The sequence below is a fragment of the Vigna umbellata genome, chromosome 5 (genome assembly GCF_029865625.1).
Source record: "Vigna umbellata cultivar VRB3 chromosome 5, Vumbellata_1.0, whole genome shotgun sequence".
In the NCBI taxonomy this organism is placed as follows: Eukaryota; Viridiplantae; Streptophyta; class Magnoliopsida; order Fabales; family Fabaceae; genus Vigna; species Vigna umbellata.
The window spans coordinates 31,926,664-31,951,890 of record NC_142169.1 but is presented as its reverse complement, the minus strand read 5'-3'; the positions used below and the strand labels follow the sequence as shown (position 1 = coordinate 31,951,890).

Sequence of the window (25,227 nt, the reverse complement as noted above, 5' to 3'; positions counted from 1 at the left end):
ATACTTTCTATTTATGTTTTCAGCATTAACAGTATCAGTTATATCTAAAAGCTTATGTGACATGATAATTACAAATTGGAGTCTTCCTTTTCTTATCAAATAAATTTAAATTTTCCTTTATTATTATTTCCATTAACCATTTTTCTTGTTATTTTATATTTTGAGCAGTGACCTCTTCGCATTACAGGCAATTCAAAGTAATTTCACGTTTTTTCACGGGAATCACTCAACGAATTTTTCTGGCCCAATCAACTTTACCCATGTCATAATAAATTTGGCAGTTTCTATTGCACCGTCTTGGTTTATATATATATATATATATATAGGATTAGAAAATTTGAAATGATTGTATTTTTCATTTATTTCTACTTCAGGTTACTGAAATAATTATGAAGATATGACGATAAAGTATGAAAATGTAGATAGAAATAGCAATAATTTATTGGTGAAAACTGGTTTTGTTAAACTAGAATATAAGGTATTTGAGGAAGGTGTCGTCGTGGGCGGAGATGGTGACAGTGCCGACGTAGTTGGAGTTGGCGAGAGCGGAGGTTATGTTCTGCGGAAATGAGTGTCTTGGCCGTTTGGTACGCAACAAAATGTCCTACCACACCGAAATTTTGCCCTTCCTGTACGCGGTGGAATTCCTTGCGCCTGCATGGCCACCTATCCATCCACACGCACCACACTCAACTTTCATTTCACAGTTGCCAAAGGTAAGTGGTATGAGTCTTTTAAATTGGAGATATATGACGTAGAATTCTCAAAAAGTAATCGGTGAGAATTAAGGACGACTTCTTTATAAATATCTCGAATGAAAAATTGTTAGAATTGATAATAACTTTTAATTTATAGGATGTTGTTCGCAGTAATAAATAGTTCGTATAGAAATTCTTCTTTATCTTTCTAAACACTTTTTTCTTAATCTTTTGTGACTTCTCTCTCTAATCTACCTTACTAATCTCTTTTATTTATTTTTTTATCAGAGATCAGCTTTGAGTTCACAGAATCTTAATCTACTCGATCAGAATTAGCATTTGAATAAGTTAATCTTCTACCCATTTTCTAGAACACATTGTTTTGTTTGTTTTTTTAGCTACATGTGGCTCAATTATTCAATATAGATTTTCTGCACGTGTTTGATTATGGTGATAGGTCAAATCACTATTTTGAAGTTTTTTCGTGTAGTTTGAATCACTTATTGGAGTGGACTGGACTATGGAGGGGAATCTCTAGAGCTTAAGGAGTCCAAAATCGAAAGTTAGAAATCTATTTAAAATGATTTTCCTTATATGTTGTGAACTTTGTAAATTCTGCAAATTTTATTGATTAACTTTTAGGGTCTACGAATTGTTGAGATTGGGGCGGATCAATGTATTTACATGATTGTGACTTCAAGTTTTATGAATTAGTTAGTTTAATTATAATTTGTGTGAGGTGTGTTGAGATATCCGAAATAGTTTGTCTAAATGATAAAAATGAGTTAGAAAAATGTTTTTGATATAAAAGTGAGGAAGCATTTAGACAAATCAATTGGAGTATCTGAGGTAAAAAAAACCCAATTTGGTATGGCTATAGTGATGTTGCAGTGGATGTTGTTATGCTGCCACGTAACGTTACTCTATTTTGTTATATATATATATATATGTATGTATATGTATATATATGTATGTATATGTATATATATGTATGTATATGTATATATATGTATGTATATGTATATATATATATATGTATATGTATATATATATATGTATATGTATATGTATATATATGTATATGTATATGTATGTATATGTATATGTATATGTATGTATATGTATATGTATATGTATGTATATGTATATGTATATGTATGTATATGTATATGTATATGTATGTATATGTATATGTATATGTATGTATATGTATATGTATGTATATATATATATATGTTTGCTAACACGCAGTTGGTACGTTTTAACAATGTGTACAAAATAGTTTTGTATATCATGGATTCTAACTTTTAACATTAAGAGTATTTTAATAATTTTTATTCCTCTCAATCCTTAATCTAAAAAAAAACCCCTAATCCTTATTCACCTCCCTCTCAACCCTTTCTCTTTCATCTCTCACTCTAACCTTTTATTTGTCATCCTTACTGTACCTCCAATTGAAAAAATCATAAACATCTATACTTAAACAATTTGTCTTTGTAAAAAGTTGAGTAATTGACATATTTACTATCAGACAAAGGTTCATTCAATTTTCTATTATCATCATAAAAAGTAAATTGTTAGTTTGACTTTAATCAATATCTTATCTTGTTTTAGTGTGTGTGTAATTTTATCTTGTATTATGATTGTTACTCACATGAACATGAACAGAAAAGAATACAGGTGAACAAAATGAACAAAACCAAGGACTTAAGAAACCAAGTTTAAGATGTTTAAAAAAATATAATTACATTTTGTACTGGTCTTTACTTATAATATTTGGAAAAACTGTATCGCTTTGTAAACCCTAAAATATAATTACATTTTCTAAACCCTAAAATACATTTTCTAAACCCTAAAATACTGCAACGTAAAAAAAATACTCTAAATATTTTTTTAATGGTAACTTATTTATCGTCCCAATTGTTTTAAAATAATAAAAATTAAAAGCATATATTTATTTAATAAGTCATACAGTGTTTTATGTAGTTTATATAAGTTTTAAGATTCCATTAATTTGTTTGGTTTCAGTTTAAAAGATAATTAAAAAAACTATTTAGATTAAAAAATGCTTTATTGTATTTCCGGCTAATCACAAGGTGTGCAAAAATCACTAAAATGGAAAGTAATTAAATATTAGTAAAGAATAAAATCAACTTATTACCAATTATTAAAATAATTAAATATTTACTTTATTCTTATAATAAAATTTTAAACAGAATTTGGTAAACACGTTCAGACAAATTATTCACAAAAAGAAATTAATAAAGCTAGGTTCAATATTTTGCTTATTAAAATTAGTAGAAACATGTCTGTGAGTAATAATAAAAGAATTATTTTTTAATATAATTATTAAAAGAATAAATATTTTTTCTAATTTTATTATGTATGATTTTTTATTATAGGTAATTAATTAAAATTTTAAAAATAATTATAAATTTAAAAAGTAATAAAGATAAAATTGGTAACAAAATATGAATACAAAATAATTATAAAATGGTTAGAAAAACAAATAGAGAAGAAATTTAAGGTTAAGTTGTTTTTTTAAAAAAATAATTCAAATACTCTTAATTTTAATTTTAAGTAATAAGCTTTTAATAATCAATTATCTTTTTTAAATGGGATTAATTGAAGAGGCCAATATGATAAATAACTATTATATCAATTCATAAATTAAAGCAACGGCTTGAGGCAGCTATAGATAATGGACTTTTTCATTTATTTATAAGTATAATTTTAAATAACTTTCTATATAGTTTATACCAAACTATTTGTTTTCTCTGTTACCATGTTTTGGGTTACAATTTAGCTGGGCTATACAACATATGAAAAAAAATTGAAACATAAAATGAAGTTGTATACATATTTTACTTAGGAATTTATTTTTCAGTAGACCTATAATGTAAATAATAATAAAATACTAATTAATACTATAACAAAATCTTAAATAAACGTTATCATTAAAAATAAGTTTATTGTTTAATCATTATAAATTACTCAAGTAAAAGTCAATTTAGGTTTTAATTCTTTCAATTTTCGAAGACCATCTACAAAAAGTGTTGGTAAGGGTTGTCTATTTATTGGAAAGCATCCTAAGCGAGAAATTTAGAAACAAAAGAACAGGTTATTCCTTTGAACCAAACAGTGAAAGCAAAGAGGCCAAAACAAATTATTTTCTCCATACAAAATTTTAGGAGACATTTATTTGACAGAATCCTTCTACATTTCCCAGGAACGAAAATATTTTTTTTATATTTTTTCTATAATTTTCATTCTCATGTTAAAGGAATAAAAAAAAATACAATCCCAATGAAACAAATAAGAATAAAACAAGTTATTGTCCAATTCCATTACAACTTTTCATCTTACTATTTTCAATATTTCAGAATTAAAATAAGGATTAAATATGTTTTTTTTGGTTCCTTAAGTATCACACGATTTTGGGTTTAATCCCTACTCGAAACTTTGATTGTTTTTAGTCCTCATAGTTTTGAAACTATTACTATTAATCCTTAAAATTGAACGACGTTAACTTTTGTTTGATGTGGCAAACGACGAGACCACGTCTTATGCCAGCTTGCCTTTTCACTCTCTGTCACGTTGCTTGTGCTTGAAAACTTCGTTCGTCTTCTCCGGCAGAGCAACCACGGCTTCGCTTCTCGTGCACCATCACCCCAATCACGCAACAGCCCAAGCCGCAGATCAAACAAACATCTCCATTCTTCACCTGCAAAGAATCCAAACAGCGGAGCCCCTTCTTCAAATAAGGGAGCCCTAGGGAGGAGTTTGCCTCCCCTTACACGCGCGCACCCTAGCCTCCATCGGACCAGCCGCCGTGTCGGACCTTCCGCTCAGTCCAAGGCGTCGTCGGCGACACCAATCGCCACCGAGGCCATTGCCGGCCGCGATGTCGATTTCTCCCTCCTTGCTTTTTCTCCGCGCGCGAGAGAGAAGCTCTCTCGTTCCTCCGCCAATTCGCCTGAGAGAGCCCAGCCTCCGCGAGCCACAAACCAGGATGGTCACTGCCGACGCCATCCTCGACAACCGGTCAGAGTCGTGAGGAAGTCTCCCCTTCCTCTGATTCGACGCGGCCCAAAAGTAGGGGTTATCATCCCCATTTCGGCGAAGCAGACGGCCGCCAACGTCCACTGTTTCGCGTCGTCACCACCTGCTCCATGGCATTCCAGAAAACGCGAGCATCCATGGCATTCGAAACTCGAACAAATCCAGAAAACGCGCATCTTCAACGCCACCTTCAACACGCAAAATCCTTGCAAGCCACAACATCCTCCCTCGCATCATCACCGTCATCCAGATGTGCCATCACCTGCAACAGGCCTGCAAATCCAAAAACACAGCAAAAACTCCATTCGCCACCTACAAGAGAGCAACCCTTCCCTTCTCGCGTTCTTGGCTCATGACGGCGTAAGATAGAAGAGCAAAATCGTGGCGCAGGTGCAGGGGCAAGTTTCCCCAATCTAGCAAACCCTAATTTGGGGTGGAAGGGGGCTGACACGTGTCAGATTCTTATTGGTCAGACAAAAAGAAAAGTAATGTGGCAGAGAGTGAAGAGAGAAGCTGGCATAAGACGTGGTCTCGCCGTTTGCCACATCAAACAAAAGTTAACGCCGTTCAATTTTAAGGACTAATAGTAATAGTTTCAAAACTATGAGAACTAAAAGCAATCAAAGTTTCGAGTAGGAACTAAACCCAAAATCGTGTGATACTTAAGGGACCAAAAACATATTTAACCCTTGAAACAATATATCCAGAATTTTCATAAAGTTAACCAAACTTTTTCCTAAAAATGGTTAAGATTAAGAGCATGATCACAATCCCTACAATTTTAACATCATAAAGTAAATGCCCTTCCTAAGAAATATAGATTCTCTCCATTTAATGACATTGAAGAATATCCAATCTCCCCAAAATTGGATGAAATGGAAAAGTTTTCTTTCTATTATTATACCAAAAATCTCAATGCTAATACTAATGTTCAGCAGTAATGACAGCGTGAAAGTGAACTGTGACCAGTGGAATAGCTGTCAAGGGGATACTTCTTGTGCTACATTTAAATTACCATTCTACGATGCAGGCAGGTCATGGAGAAAATGAGGAGACATAGCAGATGTTAAACCATCCAATTTTCAAATTTTAACTAAAATTAGCATAGACAGGTGGTAGCTCAAGAATAGTCTTTCAGTTAATAGAGGTCCATTTGGAAGAAACAGAACCTCCATCGCATGTTCAAGTCAAGCCCCTATACAAGAATGATTTACTACTGGTTATATTTTAAACATGAAACTTACCAACTAAAAGAATGCGTGTTTCCTCCGTTCTGTTTTCTTTCTCCTTTAGTTTTTCCCTCTTCTTTTGGAAGGTGGCGTTTGAGTTCTTTCTTGGGAAGAAAGTTTAAGGCATACTTTGATTTGGTTCCTCCCCTGTAAGCTCAATCTCTAATGCTAGGTTGCTGCTAAGCTGGCTTTCTTCCAATATGAGATGTTCTTTACAGCATCTAAGCTAGATTGCCGCTAAGCTGGTTTTCGTCCAATTCCAAGATGAGATGTTCGTGAAGAAGCCATTAAAGGTGCTTCTTCATCAAAATTAGTATCAGAAACTGAATCATTCCATAAAGTCTCCTCTCTGTTGTCCATGTCAACAACTGTTTTTTTCTCTGTCTGCAGCTCCTATATTTATTGGAGAAGGCAAAGAACAAAAGCTGAAATCATACTTGAACGAAGAGCTAGTAAACCAAAGTTGCAAAAGATAGCGTAACAGCAAAATGTTGTAAATTCAGATGACAGGCAAGAGAACTTAAAGTATGAGAACAGATCAACAATCACATGTGAAGCCATTATGAGATAAAATTTACTCAATTTCTTCATTCACTAAGTATGGAATGAAATAGGGTGACTTTCCAAGCTACTCATTTGTTTGATACATAAAACTAATGTGTAATGGACCAAACTTCATCTGAATAATATTAAATCACTTCTTAATAGGTATCTTAGAATGAAATTATCTATAAGTAGTAATGAGTAGCAAGAGCAATGAGGTTACAAAATTTAGAAAGAAAATAATTATGTAAGGTTTATTTAGTAAAATCAATATTCTTTCATCTATTTTATTGAGTTTTCTTGATCAGTATCAACAATCATAGATGGTAATGCTTATTTATGGAATAAAGTATAAGAACCAGTCACCATTCAACGCATCTAATCAAAGAGAATAGGCCAACAAATAATGCATGAATACAGATCAAACTACAAAACAAAGACAAATTACTTAAAAACTCACCTTTGTTGATCCATCTTGGGAACTTTGAAGTTGAGACGTGCGAACATCTCTGACCTTAAGGTAGTTGTACATAACGACACCAATTAAAGCTGCCCATTAAATATATATAGAGATACTTAGAATAAATCTATGCAACAAATGAAATTAAACTTCTATAAAGTTTTTTCATCGAAGGAATGTATACCAATAGCGTAGCCAATAATATTAAGCCCGGTAATCTTTGATTCAGGAAATAAGACAGTTGAAAGAGTGATAAGTAACCAGTCTTTCAAAACACCAGCCACCCTAATAGTTACTGCCCCAGTCCTACCAATCACTAAGAATGTGGAAAGATTCAATGCAAAAGCACAAACAGCATTTGAGAAAAATATCCAGAAGTTAAACTGCATATGTGGATCTTCCATCTCAGGCTTCTCAAGGATGTACCACGGGATGAAAAGAAATACAAAGCTGCGCACAGAAAAGTCTGAATGGTCATTATTCAAGCAGATAAAATAAAAATGTAACTTGAACTTTAAGGAACTATTACTTTTTCAATACACAGATATACCAAAAACGTACCACCCAAAGTCCCATTCCAATGTGAGATGTTAGAGAGAAATGGCAATTATACATAAGTCTAAGGTTAACCTAAAAAGCAATAAGAAAAAGGAAAAATTGAGAGGCAAATGATCTTTATTCCTGTCATTCATTCGTAGCTTTTCAGGATATATAAGACAACCACTGGCTAGTGGGCTTGGGAGCTGAAACAAACAATACTAAACAACAACTAATTTTACTTCAATCCATAAAAATCCTTGGCCCAACATGATTTTATCTTTTTGCGCTTTGGTCTTTGAAGGCTTTAGAATGGCAGCCAATCAATGCCTCACTCTTGAGATGTTTACCTTGTCCTCAAGGTTAGTGTTGATGTGGCATGGTGTGATAGGAGGGTTAGTGTTGAACAATGTTGTGGCAAAGTTCATGAAGCCCTTTGGTGAAGGAGGGATGCTGGGAGGTTGGTGTTATCAGTTGAGCCTTTGGTGAAGTGACGCAGTGTTGTGGTGGCTGACCATAGCTTAGAATAGCTACATGCCAGTGGCACCATTGTCAGTAGTGTTTGTACCAGTACTTACAAAAAGGAGAAAATGAACCTAGAGTGTGGTTGGTCACTAACAAAACACCTGAGGTATGTTTCTAATCCTCTGTTCACATCCTTTGTGTGTTCATTTGTCTCCTGGTGATAGGTTGTACTGAACTGGAGTTTCACACCTTGTATTTCGAGCAATTAGGGCAAGAAGGAACAAAAAAGAGGGAAGCAAAACCAGGTTGTTGTAGACGTTGTGGGAGTTGTATGTGTAAATAAAAACAATGATTGAAAGGCCGAGGGCGTGGCCTAAACTTGAGGCGCTTAGGGGATGGCTGGTTTCAAATTGCTTAAGGAGATAGTTGGAAATGGATAGGGAAGGTGGGGTTGCTTAGTGTGGTGCCAAGTTGTGAAGTAAGGGGAAGGAGATTGTTGTAGGAGCTTTATTCTGCGGTGTCAAGAATGGGGGACTCCTTGTTAGCCACCAAGAGGAGTAGGAGATTGTTTTAGGGACTAGAACTTTTCATCACAATAGTAATTGATGAGGGCATGAATAAGCGGAATCCTTAGCCCAATAGGGTTTAATCCTTACATGCTTTGGCCTTTGAAGGCTTTGGGCTGGCAGCCCATTAGTGCAGTAAAATAAAGCATAAACCCAGGACCCAAGCAGGAAGCAGCACAACAATCATATACTGGTGAAGCACCGTATCAAACTACAGGTCATCCATTGATTCATAAGAATAAGCACCAAATTAATCAAAGATTCCCGAAAAAAATCATATTGATAAAAAAAAGCTTTATTAAAATTAAACAAACCATGGGATCAAAAAGATAACAAAAAAATTCATCATGATTTGCTATTTCCTAAATTACTTTATCTGTGATCCTTGGTCTAACCCAGTACACCATGTGTATTTTTTAACCCATGGCACAAGATGGATAGTGAAAAATAGGCAAAGAATTCTCAGACGGGTATGACTTATAGGGAGGGACGCAAATCCCATAATATTCAGTGGCATTCCAAACATACATATCAAAATCAACATCAGATCCCATATACATGAAAAGAGGTTTCATTTGATTTCTTTCCTCCAACCAGCATAAGCAGAACTATATACGGGCTTTCAAATACTTAAGAACATATCTACCTGCAGGGTGCTATGTAATACAAGCTGGTAATAGGGTTTAGTGTCAAGCCCTTTTTCTGAAGAAGAACTTGAGTTAATACCAGCCTCAGAGCTTCAGCAACAATTCCTGTGACCTGATAAACTGTGCCGAGCACATTAAATTGAATTTCTCCATAGGAGGAAATGACAACTCCAACACTGACCAGCACCATGTTCCAGAATACATCACACCTCAATTTCTCAGTTCCACAAGTTACAGCCACGAGAAATGTTGCCACTGGCACTGTAAAGTGTAAATTAAAAGAAATAATCAAAAACAGCTAACCGACAATCATTCATTAAGGAATTATATTTAGAAAAAAAGTCAAATGGAAAGATGATACACAAAAATTAACTTACTGAGGGCCTTAAGCATCTGGATGAAGGCCACAGAAATGAACAGATAAGCAGTATTCCCAAACCTAAATAGATAAATAGAGTCATGCAACAAAACTGAGAGGCATTTTACTAGTGTTTAAAGTAACTGATAAAACATTTTATTTATATAGGCAATGTAATACATACTCGTTATTGATACAACTTTACCTCAATTTCTATTTGGTTTATAAGTAAACTATGATACCAGAATAAAAGCCACCCAATGCATTAAAATCCAATCTAAATGGTATAGAATAAGCAATTTTAAAATAATATGTTCACCTAGAAAAGCTTGTGCAATCATTAGTTTTGAGCTAATCTCCTACTAAATGCCTAAGATTGCCAGGTTGTCTACATAATGCATAACATATCATACGTTTCCCATAAAAAGATAGTTAAATCTTCTTAGTTTTCATATCACCAAACAGAAAATTGATGATAGTATTTGTGCTGGACTATTTTGCTTGATCCAAGAAGTTTGCAATGAAACCATTTGTTTCTCATCAGGCAGATTTCCAAGAACACAGAAGGTAACAACAGAATAAATAACAATTACATTATAAAATTCTTATGTTGGTTAAATATTTGTGTATAGTAATAAAATTCATAATTATCATTTTTTTGTCGCAATACTATATAGCCCCACATTTCCAAGTGTGAATACTCAAAAAGGTCTTCAGAAGTCCATATGAAACTTTCAAAAATGAAGAACACGACCTGAAATCAAAGTAAGGGTAGTCGTAGGAGCATACATCTGATCATCCTACCCCTCATCAAATATTAAAGAGAGAGAGACAAAGAGGGGGAGACCAAGACAGAAACAATTGAGTATCAACTTTTGCTAAAATGATGGAAACTTCGAACTTACGTCAACTTAAGCTTAGAATCAAAGATTTCGGTATGAATAAGTATTTAAGACACGAACAAAGGCATTACAATTTCGTGAATTTATAAATGTTTTTGCTCAAATTACAACTTTAGGTCAATAGCATCAGACACTTAATCAAAGAATTCAGTATAGACGAGTATTTAAGATACAATCACAGGCATTACAAATTAGTGAATTTATAAATATTTTTGCTCAAATTACAACTTTAGGTCAATTACACCAGATACTAACCACAGACTAGCGGAAAAGAAGGCACTTATTGGGACCACACAAGTCGCATATCTGCAAATCAGACACTTTGTGTGAAGCCAGAAATATTCAATGCAATGTGAAACAGAATGTCTATGTAGAATTCTTACATATTGAAGGTCATTTTAATTGGTGACACAACCTGCATCAATTGAAAATGGGACAAGACATCGTCCAGTTAGTTAAGCAGTATTTTACACGAAAAGATCTAATGTATATTAATAAGAGAATAATAGCAAGAAGTTAACAGAATGATAACGAAGAGATTACAGAAATACAAAAAAAAAAATATTAATAACAGTCTAAAACTAATAACATTAGGAAATCCGAAAAACTTATACCTTAAAAACACGGACAAGCAAAAAGGCCAGACCACCAGAAAAAGCCATATGGATCATAGTGAGTGTTATTGGAAATGGAAAATTAAAATATAATGTAGAGAGGACCCACTGCAATAAACCAATTCCCATAAGAGGAAAGAGATTAAGCAAAATATATTACAATATAAGATTAATCACAAGACATAAACGAATGAATTTGTTGTCATATATGTGCCTTGCCTTGTTGTAAAGAATAACCCCTGATGAAAGTGTAATGTAAACTAGAAGATACATGTAGGTTAGCAGATGCTGTTTGGTCACTATCCCCATGGTGGCCATATTTTACCTGCAAAACTCGATGCAATCCAGCATGTAGAAATCGTTATACATAAGAAAGCCAGCTATCACAATTTAAAAACTCACATTGTTGTACAATTAACTACATTGCGCTTCAAAGACCCAGGTCAGTGTATACTGGGAATGGAATAAAAGTAATGGACAAATATAAGAAAGAAAAGACACTATGAAAATATTACATTTTCTTTCACTGCCATGCACAGTTAAGACGACTAACAAGTGTTCCCACAAATAATCGATACAGATCTCAATTAGAACTTTCCCTTTCAAACTACCAAACAAATGTTAAATATGAAACAGAAGGAAATGAAAATCACTTACAAGCAGCTCAATATTAAGCGCAATTACTTAGTTAAAAATGCATAAGTAAACCAAAGGATAAAAAAAGTGCAAAAACAAGAACTAAAGTGCTTTACTCGGATTAGGAAAAGCACAGTTCGCACCGATTCCTAAATTAATATAAATTTGGAACTAATGTCTATTAGAGAGGAAAACACCCTAGTGTTGCACCGACCAACATTCACACGACGTAAATATTGAAGAACTAGAACGAGGGTACTGTTTGATTCGTTATGTGCGGAGAAAGCTAAGAATCTTCCAACACAGTTTCGATTCAACGGTGTGATATTGAATTCAAACGCCATAAACAAAGTCATTCTTACGAAATCAGGAATAAAACTGAGAGAATGAAAAAATGAGTAAGATTTATAGTAGCGATTGACGAGAAGAAATTGAACGAAAATCGTAAAAGGAAACATTAATAGGAAAGATTAAAGAATGAGAAAGAGAGATGGGAGAGAGAATACCGACTATGCTGATCTAAACAATAGAATGGGGAATGCAGAAATTGGAACACATAAAATCAGAATCACAGCAACGCGACCAAAATTGTACCACATCGAGAGCTATAACCGATAAATCCGAGATTTTGTCTTAGCTTCAAATGCAAAGATTTCAATTAAGGGTTTAAATATTTTTCAATCACAGTAAGAGGAATGCTATGCGTTCTATTTTATTTTCTTGGAGTTTCTTTTTACTTTTTTTTATTTATTCCTATCAATTTTATTTTATTTTGCAAGCAAATTTAGTTTCTGCTTTATTTCCTATATAAGCTCAGAACAAACTTTTTTATTGTTTTAGTCATAGAATATAATTTAACGATTCCAACTTTGAATTGTGTGAATCTTGACAATTATACATGTTAAAAATTCAATTAAAACAAACAGTTGTACATGCGTAATAATATATTTTTTCTTACAACATATGTAATATTTTAGTTAAGATTTACTTACAGTTTTTATGTTAAAATTAAGTTAATTAATGAAGTAGGAATTAATATTTAATTGTATAAGATTTTATAGAGTTGACCTGGTTAAAAAAATAAAACATTTTATTCCATGTTTTGAAGAATGTTTAATTCCATAAATTGAAATTCAATAAGGAAAATGTCAAAATAATAAAATTTAGTAATATTTACTCTTTTAGTTTGTCAATTTACCAACACAGATAACTTCACCTTTTTTCAATCCCACATTGAAGTTGTCAATTTATCCATAACGTTATCTTATTACACACGTAAATTCTTTTTTTTTATGTTAAAATATTAAGTTATCATTTACTATAATGCTTTGATTTTTTAATCATCATAAATAAATTTAACATCTTACATCATAGCATATATAACAAACTTAAAATACGAATTTTCTTTAATTGAATCATTTCCTTACATCAATTTTATTTATTTATACATGATAGGTTATGAAAATGTGGAAGATTTCTGGTGTCCAGTACGTGTGTATGTGTGTTTTTTTTTATTGCATGTATCATAGTATGACAAGTACTTTCACCTTTGAACATATTAATCATTGTCATTTTAAAACTTTGGTACAAATTGAATTTAAAAACGGACTGATATTATTTTTATTACAATAAGGAAATCAGAATCATGCTAATATTAAGTTAAAGTGCAAATTAAGGATGGATAAAAATAACTTAAATTTTGAGATCAATTTAATTTAAATTTATATTGTTTTAGGTCTATTAAAATGTATTTATTCATCAAACTTATATTTTTTATTTTAAATTCAATCCATGTATTTCAATTTTGATTATTAGATTGGATTGCTTTTTAATTTTGAATATATAAAAATAAGGTATGTTTAAGTTGTGCTAAGGGACTTAAGAATCAAGTCAACTCAAGTGCAAGGTGGAGCAAAGTAGATCTAGAATGAATAGTGAGTTGAATTACTCTAATCGAAGGTCAAGTCAAGTTAATTTTAATCGAAGATAGAATTAAGTTGAATTAACCTACAAAAAACTAAGTTTAGCCAAGTCGGTTATGATTGAAGGTCGACCGAGTCGATCCCAATTGAAGGTTAGCTCGAATTGACAATAACTAAGATCGGTCCGAATTGACCAAAACTACATTTCGACCTAGGTTAGTCATAGCCGAAGGTTAACCCAAGTTAGTCATGATTGAAAGTCAAGCCAAGTTGGCCTTAGCTGAAGGTGAACTCAAGTCGATCTTGAGAGAAGGCTGATTCGAGTCGGTCTGACTCATATCTAATGAACCTAATAGCAAAGGATCTCATTGAACTTAATCTTAGTGACAAAGTGAATTTCAATCTATATTTAATCTAATTTAATTTGTGATAATAAAAATTCAAATCCAATTTATCCATTTAAAATATATTTGAATTACATATTCAAGAATTTATCACAACTGCATGTTAATCCTGACCAAATGTCAACCCAAGTTGGTCATGGTCGAAGGTCGAACCAAGTCGTCCTTGACTAAAGATCAACCTAAGCCAATCTCAAGCAAAGACTGATTCAAATCAATACTCATAATCATATATGTTATATTAATTTCATTAAATTTATCCACTTAAAATTCCAAATTTAATTTATCCATTTATCATATCTAAATTGGATCTATATTATATTTTAAAAAATTCAATTAATACTTTAATCACATATTTTATCATATCTAAATTGGATCTATATTATATTTTTAAAAATTCAATTAATACTTTAATCACATTTGTATAATGGAATGAGAGTCTCACAGGAAACCAAGAAGAAAACAATCATTCTTTTTTCTTTTCAACCAAGAAAATGAAACAAATTCAAGTTAATTACTTAAGAAAAATCAAATTTTACTCCCCGCTAACACATTAATCAACTCTACTAAATTTTTTTGTTAATTTAAAGAAGTAATGAAATGACTAAAGTACCCGTATTGCATTGTCTGGAGAAATGATGTGGTTAGGGTCTTATAGGAGTATGAGTGCAGTAAAGTCACTTAAGCAAGTGGCTTAGATTTCATAAAAAAAAAAAGTACTGTTTAATACCAAAACCTCCTTAGAATTATCTTTATTTTTAAATTGTTATTAGCATAATATATATATATTAGACAACTAAATAAAAGTAAGCTGTGAGATTGAAAATAAATCAAATGGACAATTAAACAAAATAGTTAAATTTTGAGGTTTAGAAAACTTAAAAGTCTAGTTATAACATGTCATGTTTAGTTTCACACAATCTTTCTTAGCTGTTAATTCTCTCTCCTTTGCTTCCTTGACTTTCATAATTAATGAATATTTCACTTTAATTCATATAATCTTACTTGTTATACTTGCAATGATAGGATTAACAATAAGAACTACCAATTGTTTTCAATTTAGAAAAAATAATTCTTCTCTTTACAATGATGACAAAGAAGTTTGAACCTATCACAGGCAGCCAGTTATCCAAACTCCATCACTAATCAACTCCAAGGGTACATAGAATTCACTAAATAGTTTTAGCATTAAAACATTGAACTATATATATATACATATTAGACAACTAAATAAAAGTAAGCTGGGAGAATGAAAATAAATCAAATGGACAATTAAACAAAATAGTTAAATTTTGAGGTTTAGAAAACTTAAAAGTCTAGTTATAACATGTCATGTTTAGTTTCACACAATCTTTCTTAGCTGTTAATTCTCTCTCCTTTGCTTCCTTGACTTTCATAATTAATGAATATTTCACTTTAATTCATATAATCTTACTTGTTAGGAAAATGACACTTGAACAACCATTTTTGACAACATTTAGACACGCGCACACGTGTCAAAATCTGAGTGGTCCTGTTGGAAAAATTAAATGAAAATGGACCACTCAGATTTTGACACGTGTACGCGTGTCTAAATGTTGTCAAAAATGGTTGTTCAAGTATCATTTTCCTACTTGTTATACTTGCAATGATACGATTAACAATAAGAACTACCAATTGTTTTCAATTTAGAAAAAATAATTCTTCTCTTTACAATGATGACAAAGAAGTTTTCAATTTAGAAAAAATAATTCTTCTCTTTACAATGATGACAAAGAAGTTTGAACCTATCACAGGCAGCCAGTTATCCAAACTCCATCACTAATCAACTCCAAGGGTACATAGAATTCACTAAATAGTTTTAGCATTAAAACATTGAACTATAAATATAAATTATATTCAATGCAGTTATTAATAGTGATAAAAAAAAAAGCTATAAAATCAATATGAAAATTTTATGACTAACATTAGATAAGTATATTTTTAACCAATTGACTTTAAAATCCCAAAATTGTTGGGTCTATCGAGGAGGAGGTTCCCTTTTAACCAATGTGGGACTTGGACTCACACTCCAAAAGGCCTCTTACCAATGGAGGTATCTTATGTGTGTATAAACCCATGTATATCTCTTATTTTATCTGATGTGGGACTTTGTACCCAACATCCTCCCCTCAAACAAAGAACTGTGGTTCTCCACCTCCACCTCCCCTACAGCAGAAGTTTTTTCTTATCTTTGAGTACACCATGGTCATCACTTCTCTTTCACAATCCATGGTCAAACACTGAACATCTCTTACTCTCCACCTCTCATGATTCACTTCCAGGCTATTTGCCACTGGTCACCTGCCAAAGTTTCACCTGATTATGGAGGGACGTACTCGTTTGAGCCCGCTCACCAGACCTGAACCTGGCTCTGATACCATTTGTAGGAAGGTTCAACACACACACATACACATAGATCTTCACACTGGTAAGATATTGTCTGCTTTGGGCCAAGCCCTCACGGATTTGCTTTTGGTACCACTCCAAAAGGCCTCTTACCAATGGAGGTATCTTATGTGTATATAAACTCATGTCTATCTCTTATTTTATCTGATGTGTTGTACCCAACAAAAATATCAAGTAAGATGGCAATAATAGCATCATAGGCAAGTAACAGACAAATAAATAAAAGAAGTAAATCTCAGTATCAATGAATTATGAACAAAATGAATGCTGCATAAACAATGGGATATATAAACATGTTCAAGTAATCTTCCATTGGCTTCTGAAGCAGTCACTTTCGTACATCTCCCGTGCACACTATTGCACATACCAATTGATACAAATAGACAGAAATATAGTCAGAGAGATTAGTTTGAAGCTTCACCAGCAGGCCCATGTCTTGCGTTCAACAAAGGTTGAAGAGCTTTGACAACAATACTCATGTTTGGTCTGAAATCAGCTTCATATTGCACACAAAGGGCAGCAACAGCAGCCATCTATAATTAAGAAAGTATCTTGATGTTATACATTAATATTTGTCTTAGTTAAGTAACTAGTCAATATTTCCTAGAACAGTTATCGGATTGTCAATTTCTACCAGGGTCCAACTAAAAAGTGAATACTATTTTTATATGCAAGTATTTTTTGGCTCTCAGAGGAATGATACCTGTTTCTAGCTCTCAAGTTAAAAAACTGAAAACAAAACTGTAGAGGAAAACATTACCTTCCCATTGTTCAACTAACTAAATCAACTGTAACAAAATCTATGATTCAAAAGTCCTCAGGTATCTTATGTGAAGTACTTTTGATTAGTTTGCTATTTCATAGACATGTGTTTCAAACCAGTCCACCCACAACCTCACCAAGGAAAATGACATAACAGAAAAAATAAAGAAAAAAAATACACTAAAAGACAGCTAATACCTTAGCAACAGCTTTGGGAGGGTAATCTCCTCCTAGTCTTGCATCTACACACTGTCTAACTTTATCCTCACTGAGTCTTGGAGTAGCCTGAATCACATCAGTTACTAGGATCAGTTAGTTGACCAACACTTTGAATTCTCTGCTTTTTGAAAACAGAAAAATATATTACAAGTGAAGTTTGCATTTACCCAAGTAACCAAGCTCTGTTGCCCCCGTGGTAATGTATGATCAACAGGCTTCCTTCCCGTCAAGAGTTCCAGGAGGACGACACCAAAACTGTATACATCACTTTTTGCATTCAATTGACCAGTCATTGCATATCTGCGTCAACAAGATTAGACAGATTGTCAAGGTATTTGCCAGCACACTGACTAAATATATAAGAATAGTTTTGTTTTCTAAATTGATCATCGGACAAGATACAGAGAAACACTCAAAAGAGTGTATGGAAATTGACAATGTCTTCTTGTCAATTAGGGAGGTGGGAAAACTTTCTATTACTTTTTCAATAAGTAGCCTTCACCTATTATGCTTATCAGTTACAAGAAGTCTATGATAAGTTAACCAACAGAAAAATAATAAAGCATGTCATACAATATCTCTTGAAAATCTGGTATGCACATCTTACTCTGGTGCATGATATCCAAAGGTTCCAAGGACCCGAGTGGAATGGAGTCGTGCTGCCATGTCAGGAGCCTGATTTGACAAATCAAAATCTGCAATTTTAGCAACATCATCGTCAAAGATGAGTACATTACTTGACTTGATGTCCCGATGGATAATGTGAGGATCAGCCCTCTCATGCAAGTACTCAAGCCCTTTGGCTGCCCCTACAGCAATTTTAACTCTTTGTATCCAAGTTAGTACGGGACCAGGCTGTGCTCCTTTAACACCTTTTCTTCCTGCATGTGATGAAAATTATAAGAACACAACAATGTACAAGAAGAAAGAAATAATATATAAATATATATATATATATATATATATATATATATATATATATATATATATCATGTGGTTATCATTACTTGTCAAGGACCAATAAATAAAAATGTTCATAAGATGCAATCAACACATGTCCCATTTAAAATATCATGAAGAGAAAACCGCATACCATGCAGAATATCATGAAGAGACCCATTAGATGCAAACTCATAAGCAAGAATTCGGGAGTTTCCATCAATGCAATAACCAAGCAATTGAACAAAATTGTCATGTTTCAGCCGTGAAACCATCGAAACCTGAAAATTCCAAAACCAAATGATTATATTGATCACAATAACCTCAATGATTAAATAGTAAGCCTAGTTTGACACCAACCTGGGCTAAAAACTCATCATCTGGCTGTTTACTGGCATCTAATTTCTTGATTGCTGCAGCCTGCCCACTTTTCAGAACACCGTAATACACTCTTCCATAGGATCCCTCTCCAATCAAAGAACTTTCTCCAAAGCCGTCAGTAATTTCTTTGAGTTCATCCACTTGTAATTCGGGAACTTCAATGGGCTGAATTTTAACAGCTTGAATGCCCTGCTTTGCAGTTTCAGATGCCCGACCATTTCCATCATTTCCTGCATAACACAATTTATCACATTAATTACATCAAATATAATTCAGGTGATCTAACATCAATTAACAAAGCAAAATATAACATTACACCTAGACAACTAACCCCCAGACCCGATCCCAATTACCTGTTGAGTTTTTTACAAGATGTTGTCCTCCACTTTCAGCATGCTTCTGGAAGTCATCTTCTTCGCAACAGCTGAAACAACTCATGATTCCTTCTGCTGATAATAATTCACCACTCCATCAATTCACACTAGTTAATAGCCATATCAAGACTGAATATAAGCTTAAATTCAAATCTAAAAAAAAACAATGCTACTCCCCTGTAGACAGACCATGACAACAATAGCAAAATTAAAATATTCGAAAGAAATAAAAAGAATGAAAGCAATAAGGAAACTTTTTTTTTTTGTCCAGTTACAACTATTAATGTCATCAATTCACCACAGTTGGATCTTGAACCGGAAATTGAACTCTCATTTCATTCATACAACTCATGCATGTAAATATTAAGACAAAAATCCAGTGTTTCTCCTAATTGGCAAATCACTTATGAACGAATTTTCCATCAATCAGAATAAAATTACAACTGACTTGGAAGCCAGCAGGGATCGGTCTTAAATAAACCAATTATCACATGTTCATCACAAGCTTTGAAAGAAAATACTCATTCACTGAAAAAAACTCAAGAAAATAAAAATAAATGGTGAAATTAAATAAAAAAAAATAAGAGACATTGAAGAGAGTATAATATAGATCGAGAAATACCTGGAATCTAACAGGATATCGTGTCTTTGAGAGAGTGAGAGAGGCGCGGAGGAGGAGGAGGAGGATCTCCGCGAGATAGAAGCTAAATATGCGCAGGATAATCAAGGAGAAGGGCGTAGGATAAAGCAGTCCAAGCTTTTGACTAGATTGGAATTGAAATCATTATAATTAGGTAAGAGTAAGAATGTAATGATATTTATTATTCATTATTTATTATTTATTATTATATAACATACACCAACATTTTACTAATCTTCTTTACACCTACACACACAAAATGCAATTTGATTTGCTGATGTGTTAAAAATTCACTCCTTTGACCTCTGTTATTAATATATATATATATATATATATATATATATATAAGTTTTCCCTTTTCGTGTTATTTTTTTCATTTATTTTTTATTTAAATTTAATTACTTTTTGACTTTAACTATTTTTTAAAATTTAATAATAATAAAATCTAAATAAATAAAAATTATATATAGTTAAATTGTAAAAATTATTTATATTTTTTTATAATTATAATTTTATTATTTTTGTTATAAATAAATAACACATGCACATAACAGATACATTTTTATTGGTACTTATAAATAGTATTTTAATAAATTTTTTCTGTGTTTTGGAGTAAGAAACTAACACGAGGTTTTCTAATTTACGGATTTTTTAGTTGATAGGTTTTGGTAAAGTGTACTAAGTTTTAACTTACAAGAAAGTTTTTATTAAAAAAATATAATTTTAAATTTAAGGGTATTTTAATAATTTTAAATTTTAATTTAAAATAAAAAGAATAAAAGGTAGTTGTTTATTATTCTGATTGGTCCATCTGTATGAGTAGTTATTATCTTTTATTTTATTTTTTATTTTAAAAAAACAACTATCTTTTAAAAAAATATATAATAAAAACTAATAACTTCTCCTGGATCAATCAGATGATAAAAAATTATCTTTTATTTTTTATTTTAAATTAAATTTTAAAATTATTAAAATACCTTTAAATTTAAAATTGATTTTTCTTAGCAGGATTTCTAAAATATCTAAAATATCTTACTACATAACAAAAATAAAGAAAAAAGGATTTCTTTTCCAACTTTATTCATGATAAAATATTGAATAACTATTATATTTATTACATTTCCTTATCAAACAAAATATTGCAAACTATTAATGCCATAAGTAATTGATACAAATATTAGTAAACCATTGTTACAAAATATTGATTCTATTTGCCATATAAATTATTATAATATATATATATATAGGGGTTTGTTAACGCGCGTACGCCTGTTTTTTTCAGTTGGTACATTTTAGCAATGTGTACTGGGTTTTAGTAGACAAAAATATCCTTATATACCATGGATTCTAAGTTCTAAGGTTAAGGGTATTTTAATAATTTTCATTCTCAAAACTAAAAAAAAAAAAAAGAAACCCCTAAACCCTTACTCACCTCTCTCATTCCTGTTAACCCTTTCTATTTCATTTTTCTCACTCCAATCTTTTCTCTGTCATCCCTACTGTAGCCCCAATTGAAAAAATCAGAAACACCCTATTGTAGCCCCAATTGAAAAAATCAGAAACACTTGTCGTTAAACAATCTTACAAAAAAATGATTTTATAATGAGTTTTGATCTTATAATTTTTGTCTTATCTAATTTTATCCAATTTTCACAAGCATAAAGGAATTGGTAATTGACCTGGAAAAAATCAGAAATACTTATTGTTAAACAATTTCTTACAAAAAATGATTTTATAATAAGTTTTTATTTTATAATTTTTGTCTTATCTAATTTTATCTAATTTTCACAAGCATAATGACATCCGAAAGGATTGGTAATTGGCTTGGAGGGTTTTTGTAGAGATGATGATTCAACATATGCAGATGATGAAATTAGTGAAGATGGTGAAATTGAAGTGAGGGTGACAGAGATGACAGAGAAAAGATTGGAGTGAGAAAAATGAAATAGAAAGGGTTAACAAGAATGAGAGAGGTGAGTAAGGGTTTAGGAATTTCTTTTTTTCTTTTTTAGTTTTGAGAATGAAAATTATTAAAATACCCTTAACCTTAGAACTTAGAATCCATGGTATATAAGGATATTTTTGTCTACTAAAACCCAGTACACATTGCTAAAATGTACCAACTGAAAAACAGGCGTACGCGCGTTAGCAAACCCCTATATATATATATATTATAATAATTTATATGGCAAATAGAATCAATATTTTGTAACAATGGTTTACTAATATTTGTATCAATTACTTATGGCATTAATAGTTTGCAATATTTTGTTTGATAAGGAAATGTAATAAATATAATAGTTATTCAATATTTTATCATGAATAAAGTTGGGAAAGAAATCCTTTTTTTCTTTATTTTTGTTATGTAGTAAGATATTTTAGATATTTATTATATAAAATATCTTAGATATTTTAAACGGTTGGTTACTTAGCCACATTTTTAGGTAAGGTGGTTATTTTTATTTTGGCTTATAAATACAATGACAGGGTCAAAGTCCAGGTACGTTCTCTTTATGCTCTAGAGACCCTAGACAGTATCATAATCACTCTCTTGAGAGCTGAGGCTCCATAATTCACATCTGACTTAAGCGTCGGAGTATCTTTGCAGGTACCTCCCCCTCCTTTGGCGAGTATGAACAACAATGATGGGAGAAAAGCACGCGTCCCAGACAACCAGCAAGCAACCCAGACAGGAAAGAGCAACAAAGACACACAGGAAAATGTACACTGGGTTGCTTGCTGGTTGTCTGGGACGCGTGCTTTTCTCCCATCATTGTTGTTCATACTCGCCAAATACTCGCCAAAGAGGGGGAGGTACCTGCAAAGATACTCCGACGCTTAAGTCAGATGTGAATTATGGAGCCTCAGCTCTCAAGAGAGTGATTATGATACTGTCTAGGGTCTCTAGAGCATAAAGAGAACGTACCTGGACTTTGACCCTGTCATTGTATTTATAAGCCAAAATAAAAATAACCACCTTACCTAAAAATGTGGCTAAGTAACCAACCGTTTAAAATATCTAAGATATTTTATATAATAAATATCTAAAATATCTTACTACATAACAATTTTTAAGAGGTGTAGAAGAGATAATTTGTTTATCATCCACTAAAGGAAAATGACATGTTTATATGGGAAGGAGAAAATATTCACATATATTTTAAATTTTCTAATCTTTTATAAATGAAAAAGTCAATTCCTGTTTGAAAGTTTGAATATAATTAATGACTTCTCTTTCAATCCCGAGGCTAAAAGTCACATTGTAATTTTGTGGGGGATGTATGCACAAAAATTTAGAGGATTAAAAGTAAATTAGCAAAATTAAATATCAGTAACAAAATTTACAAAAAGACGCAAAATTTCAATAGTACAATATACACTTTATATTATAATACATATTTTACATTAAATTGTGTGTGTATGTAAATATATATTGTCTCCAAAATTTAAATATATTTAGTTTAAATAAATCTACATTTTATGCATAAAGAAAGACAAAGCTGGGTTAATTTCAACTAGGTTTTAAAAAGTCAAATTGATATGGAATAAGACCTAATATACCTTTCCTTTTTCTGTATTATTTTCTTAAATACACTTCATATTCCATAATAATGATTGATTAGTCAAAACATATATAACTAATGATCATCATTTTAGTTTCATTCCCAGCTAGATGATGACTTATAAAGTAAACAAGCTATTCTTTATGTTCAAGAATATTATTTTATCTCTCACCAGATCATTGACTTTCAAACTTTCAAAATTGTTCTTAAATAATAATTTAAAAGTTCAACATTGGTTAAAAATTATTCAAACTTTCAAGCTCCATTTTCCTTATCTTATTATTAGTTTTACTTTGATTTTTTTTGTATTAAAATGGTTCTTTGTTTTTTAAGTTACCTATGCACAATAGGATATCTTTATACAACGAATTAATTTCGAAGAACTACAACATATATTTGAAGAAATGAATGTTCACCAAATTAAAGTTTAGGATAAACATATGGTAATATTTATACAGGTGCAGGTGTTTTATTTCAATTTCAGACAGCATCTAAAAAGTTCATAAATTTATAAGATAATATATACTATATTGCACTTTTAAAAAGCATTTATAAAAAGATCATACTTTTAAACCATATCTTCATATAAAAGTGTTACTAATAACGAACATTTTAAATTTATTGAAAAGGTATAGAATAACGAGTAAAACTTGTTAAATAAAAAATTAAAATCCAAGTTTTATAACTTTTAATAAATTTCAATCCATAAAATAATAATAATTAGAAAATAGGCTTAAATATTTTTTTTCTCTATTTTCTCGTATGTTTGATTGTTTATTTTTTAATATTGAGTGTGGTTTTTATTTTGATAAATTATATTAAATTTAGTTTTTTTATAGCACCGTCTAAATAATTAATGAAAAATAAATAGTATGTTTTTGTTTATAGTTTTTTTATTAATTTTTTTAGATTTTTATTAATTTTAAAATAATTGTCTATTTGTCAAGTCAATCTTATACTATATAAGATGTTATGTGTCACGGTCACATGTCAGTCAAAGTTAGTATCAATATAAGTATTAATATTAATATCATGTGTGAGTTTCGTGTAAATTAATTTACTTACTATTTTCATTATTTTTTTTTGTTAAATTCAGTTTCAAATTTTGTTAACTTTTTTAGTTCAATCTAACTTTTATTTTTATAGATACAATTTTTCATTACTTTTAAAATTAGATAAAAGATTCTGTACTATTTTTAAAATTAAAAAAAATTATAATCTATTTCTAAAACTAGAAGTAAAAATCTAATTTACTTTTAAAATTAGAAGAAAAATTATTTATTATTTTTAAAATTAGAAGAATTTTTTTATTATTTTAAAAGTTAGAAGATTTTTTTATATTTTTAAACTAACTCTAACCTTATTTTTACATTTCTAAAAAAATCAAATATAAAATTAATAATTATATTTTAATAATATAGTTAAAATATATGTTGAAAAAAATATTTAATAAAAATGTAATTTTAATAAAAATAGAATAGGTGACACTAGATTTATCTCTTATTAACCATTTAGACCGTATAATGAAAAAAAACCAAACATAACGTAATTTAAGAAAATAGAAATCACATTGAACATCTAAAAACAATAATCTTATATTAAATAAAATTGATGAAAATAATAATTAAAAGAGTATTTAAACCTAGAAAATATAAGAAAAAAAATCATTAAACAAACATTTGTTAGAGAAAATCCTTGTCTTACTTTCTGGTTGCTTAGCTTATCCACATATTTGATAAGGACAAATTGTTAATGAAATGGAATATATTTCGGTCGGGTTTGGTATGACCTTACTAAAACACTCTTGATTGTATTGAAGACTTAGTGGATGTTAGAGACCGGACGGACGAACACTATTCAAAGCGCTGCAGGATGAAGACCG

The 25,227-nt window shown here is 31.1% G+C and overlaps 2 protein-coding genes across 3 annotated transcripts; both read right to left on the bottom strand.

Annotated features, from left to right (window-relative positions):
• Nucleotides 1–5,824: 5,824 nt before the first annotated feature.
• Nucleotides 5,825–12,388, bottom strand: LOC124847177 (putative sugar phosphate/phosphate translocator At3g17430). Its single transcript, XM_047324601.2, has 10 exons — nt 12,224–12,388; nt 11,301–11,406; nt 11,082–11,189; nt 10,851–10,882; nt 10,723–10,773; nt 9,585–9,646; nt 9,207–9,468; nt 7,177–7,442; nt 6,993–7,081; nt 5,825–6,382 (listed from the first exon to the last, which is right to left on the bottom strand). The coding sequence occupies exons 2-10, from the start codon at nt 11,397–11,399 to the stop codon at nt 6,227–6,229; spliced, it is 1,125 nt and encodes a 374-aa protein (XP_047180557.2). The 5' UTR covers nt 11,400–11,406; nt 12,224–12,388; the 3' UTR covers nt 5,825–6,226.
• Nucleotides 12,389–16,687: 4,299 nt separating this feature from the next.
• Nucleotides 16,688–19,924, bottom strand: LOC124847178 (protein CYTOSOLIC ABA RECEPTOR KINASE 2-like). Of its 2 annotated transcripts, none has more exons than XM_088116361.1 (8): nt 19,765–19,924; nt 19,122–19,217; nt 18,748–18,998; nt 18,542–18,668; nt 18,056–18,329; nt 17,616–17,748; nt 17,428–17,514; nt 16,688–17,000 (listed from the first exon to the last, which is right to left on the bottom strand). In XM_088116361.1, the coding sequence occupies exons 2-8, from the start codon at nt 19,204–19,206 to the stop codon at nt 16,872–16,874; spliced, it is 1,086 nt and encodes a 361-aa protein (XP_087972487.1). In that variant the 5' UTR covers nt 19,207–19,217; nt 19,765–19,924; the 3' UTR covers nt 16,688–16,871. The 2 variants fall into 2 exon arrangements, with proteins under 2 accessions (XP_087972487.1, XP_087972488.1); XM_088116362.1 differs by having other exon boundaries at nt 19,122–19,214; nt 19,765–19,918.
• Nucleotides 19,925–25,227: the final 5,303 nt, after the last annotated feature.